This window comes from Grammomys surdaster, unplaced genomic scaffold (genome assembly GCF_004785775.1).
Source record: "Grammomys surdaster isolate TR1022 unplaced genomic scaffold, NIH_TR_1.0 133, whole genome shotgun sequence".
NCBI lineage: Eukaryota > Metazoa > Chordata > Mammalia > Rodentia > Muridae > Grammomys > Grammomys surdaster.
Genome location: NW_021604591.1, coordinates 1635533 through 1639548, shown reverse-complemented (window position 1 = coordinate 1639548; position 4016 = coordinate 1635533). Strand labels below are relative to the sequence as shown.

General features: G+C 50.7%; 1 protein-coding gene across 6 annotated transcripts in view; it reads right to left on the bottom strand.

The window, feature by feature from the left end:
* Nucleotides 1–998: 998 nt before the first annotated feature.
* The window catches only part of Sfxn5 (sideroflexin 5), a 123597-nt gene continuing 120579 nt past the window's right edge, over nt 999–4016 (bottom strand). For 4 of the 6 annotated variants that reach the window (XM_028762307.1, XM_028762308.1, XM_028762311.1 and 1 more), the window contains one exon: nt 999–3661. In XM_028762307.1, the coding sequence (XP_028618140.1) occupies nt 3584–3661 (78 nt within the window). In that variant the 3' untranslated portion in view covers nt 999–3583. The remainder of the gene's footprint in view (nt 3662–4016) is intronic. The other 2 variants (XM_028762309.1, XM_028762310.1) reach the window with 1 other exon arrangement.

Sequence of the window (4016 nt, the reverse complement as noted above, 5' to 3'; positions counted from 1 at the left end):
GACTTACAGGGGGCAGTTTGGGAAAGAAACCAGGTCTATCAGGAGGTGATAGTCAGGGTTACTACTGCTGTGATGAAACACCATGACAAAAAGCAAGTTGGGGAGGAAAGGGTTTATTTGGCTTACACTTCCACAGCACAGGTTCATCATTGAAAGCAAGCAGGGCCAGGACCTGGAGCTGACACAGAAGCCATGGAGGGGTGCTGCTGATTGGCCTGCTCCCCATGGCTTGCTCAGCCTCTTACAGCACCACCCACAATGAACTGGGCCCTCCCATATCAATCACTAAGTAAGAAAATATCCTATACCCCGTTTTATGGAGGCATTTTCTCAATTAAGGTTCCTCACCTCTCATATTACTATAGCTGTGTCAAGTTGACATAAAAACTACCCAACACGTGAAGGGCAAGTTGGAAGAGGACAGAGTTTCAGGACTGAGACCACACACACAGAAGGCATCATATCCCTCAGATCCCTCAGAGGTCTCCAGGCTATAGGCAGGCCAGGGTGGTCCCCTCTCCTTCACCCTCCAGCCTTATGAGCCCACACAGCACAAGAACCTACTCAAACCCTAGTGTGCTCCGGTTCCTCAGGGTAAGCCTCTTCAGCAGCCACTCAGCCACAGGGCTTCCTTTGTGATTCCATCTTTCCCCTTTATTTGTGTGGGGGGTGGGGGGTAGGGAGCTGGGGGCTCACATGCTATGGTACACATGAGGGAGTGTGCAGCAATCAGATGACAACTCTCAGGAATCCATTCTCTCCTTCCACCATGGGTTCTTATGATGGATCGCTCTGCCTTGCGTGGCAATCCTCTTTCCTGGCTGAGCCATCTAAGCCGGTCCTTTTCTGTGGTCTCAACACATCTTCCTTTTGCAGCCTCCTGCCCTCACACCATCCTCCTCTTTGCCTTTCCCCTGAACCCTGGGCCTGTGCCTTCCTTGATCCCTGTTTCTTCATTCCTCCCCTCCCACTGTCCTATAACTCACAAAGCCACACCGTGTGTTTTAAATCCATGTTTATTGCCCATAGCCCACTAGTATGACATAAATCACATAAATTGAGACATTTTCTGAGGTTAAAAAGACAGTCTGAAGTCCCTAGGTATGCTGAGGCACACGTGTTGAGTCTCACTCATACCTGCCCAAGGCTAGTAGAAGCTTAGCATGGACCTGCCTCCCTCTGGCCCATCTCCTCAGTGCCCCACCTTTTCCCAGACCGGAGACTTCATAAGACAGCCACAATCAGGAAGTGAGACAGTATGCAGACATCTTGTTTTGGTGGCCATCTTGGCATCCTGAACTTTTGGTTCCTGTACTTTCAAACTGCTTTCTAGAGATGGAAGAACAGCCTTCAAGGGAATGCTTAAAAGTGATCAGAGGAGAGTTGGCCAGGAACATCAGGGCTGGAGAGCCTGCTGTAGATATGCTCTGACTGCTGGCAAAACCAGACCCAACGAGAGGTAATCTGTGCCGCCTTTTTCTCCAGACCTCTTTTTGTCCCCTAGCCTCAGCAAATAGGAACATCTGCATTCACAGAAAGCTTGCCTTATGGAGTTTATAAAGTCAGAACAGGGTTTAACAGCATGGCTGAAGATGCTCAGTACCATTACATGAACTACAGGGACCATCCGTCACAGCAAATCCAAAGGAGCTGCCCCCTCAGCTTGTATTTAGGCGTGTGGCAGAAATCACCTCCCATACACAAAACATACCTATGAGGGGTACTGAGGCCACAGGGACAGGCAGCACAGAGGGAGAGCTGGAAGAGCCTCTGGTCTGCTGGACCTCTGGAGCAGGCAGGCCTGGGTGAGGGTAGTTTTGGTCCCAAGATAAAATGCATAAGGATTTGTTCCAGAACAAGTGGGGACAGAAAAAGCTGGGAATGAACTTTTCAAAAGTGGCTTCAGACCAATCTAGTCTCCAATCAATACCTGGAGACAATGGCACCAATGTCCATGCTCGGCCCGTCTCGCTGCAGCTACACCTGCCTTGATGCTGGCAGGGAACCTGTGACTTTGTCCTTGCTGCCCCATGCCAGCCTTTTCCTGCAACCATACATGTGGACCTTCAGCCTGACCCCTCCTGAGTCAGCTTCCAGGGTCACGAGCCAGGGCTCCCATCCTAGCATGGGCAGATGAAGGCTGTGTAAAGAGAGTGTCTCCTTTCTGTGGGTCCTTTGGAGCAGGAGTCATCTTGCTCAACCCCATCCAGACCCTGCCTCCTCAGCTATCTCTTCCTCTATGGCCTACACATGACAAGATGGAGTCAGGAGCCAGCAACAAGAGGCCCCAAGTCTGCAGCAGTGAGGAACAGCATGTGGGGTGACCCCTATGTTCAGCTCAGGCATCCACACTGCCTCCTCCACAGCCATGAAGTGTTTGGCACAAGTCAAGGTTGGTCAGGATATGGGAGAGTCCATATAGAAGGGCAAGGTCCTTTTGTAGGCCAAGTGCTGGCCATTTCCAGAAGGGCCTGATGCATTTTCCAGCCCAGAATCCACCTTAGAGATATGCGTGGACTGTGCACATCTGAGTGAAGAAGGTAGAGAGGAGCCAAAGGCTTGGAGGGAACCCCAGTTCAGTACTTTGCTTCCAGGCAGGGAATGGAAGCTCAGAGATGTGGGTGGCTTGTCCATTGCTGATGGGATCCACCTCTCAGGCAGTTGCCAGGGATCTGGCTTTGCATCCTGAGGCAGGAGACTCCTCTATTGCAGAAAGGTGTCAGGTGTGACAAACAGCTTCAGTGGCTGCAGACTGGACCACAGTGAGCTCAGCCCACCTTTGTCCCAGTAGGAAACTCTAACTACTTCTGGAAAAGAACCTTCCTTGTTCTCACATAACAATGTTTCTTCTTAGGGATCCCTGACTAAAGCTGGGGTGCTCTCAGGGGCCTGGAATCAATAAGAGCTCCATGAAAGATGACCCATTCCTGGGGTCACTGACTTTCCTCAGCTCTGGGGTAGGTAGGAGCTGGGTACATTCAGAGCCTGGTGTTCCCAGAATCTTCCAGGGATCTCTAGTGCTCCTTGATCAAAGGAGCCAATTCCTGAGAACCTTGGTTATGGCTCATCCTGTGGGGTACAGATCACCTCCCCTCCCTTCCCTTCTCTAACCCAAGGGACCCATCGGGCCTAACCATTATACTTCCCTCCCACCAATCCAACCCAGTTCCCAGGCTCCTCTGGCTCCCACCACCTGTCCACCTGCTGCTTCTGGTCAGCTGCAACCAAGGCTCAGACTTGCTTCTAATAAAAAAAAAAATTAAAACAAAAAGAAGGAACATATAAAAGGATACTACTTCTACCCCAGGAGCACTCTACAGTTCTTTTGCTCACACGAAATTGTGCGGAATGGAGTTTAGCTCACCCCATGTAAGGCCCAGAGATGCACTTGATTCTTTTTGTGTAGGAAATGTGTCAGAATTCCTCTCCCCTATGTTAGAATGTGAATGGTTAGTCTCCCTACCGATGGAGGCTGACTGCGTTCCTGGCAGCCCCTCCCTGCAGTTACAGCTTTATGAGACTTCTTTCCCCACCCCAGTGCCCGGCCTGGAGAGTGCTGTGTTCCCAGGCCGGCTGATCTCACTCACAGCCCCTTATTGTACACCACTGTCCGGCTGCTTGTAGCCCGGGCTATCTCAGGCTCCAATTGGGAGGTTTCGATCTAAGGAGAGAAAGAAAAGAGTGTAGAGGTGGGGAGTGCCAGGAAAAGAGGTGCAATGGATCCAAGGCCTGACCTGGTACCCTCAGGTCTGTCCCTCTGCGTGTCCCTTACCCAGTGCCTATGTGTCCTAGCAAGGAATATGCATGCTTTCTCTTCTCTCAGCTCAGGATTAGCCTCTTTCTCGTCTAGATTCTGGGTTCCCCTCACTGCAAATACCCTAGTTCCTCTTACTGCAGCCACATTTGAGAACCCATCTTCTAGTACTCCTTAAGTCTTTTCCCTGGCAGTACCCCATTCTCTGCTCTCCTGCACCAATAATACTGCAGGTCTCAGATATTATATCTATGTCTACACA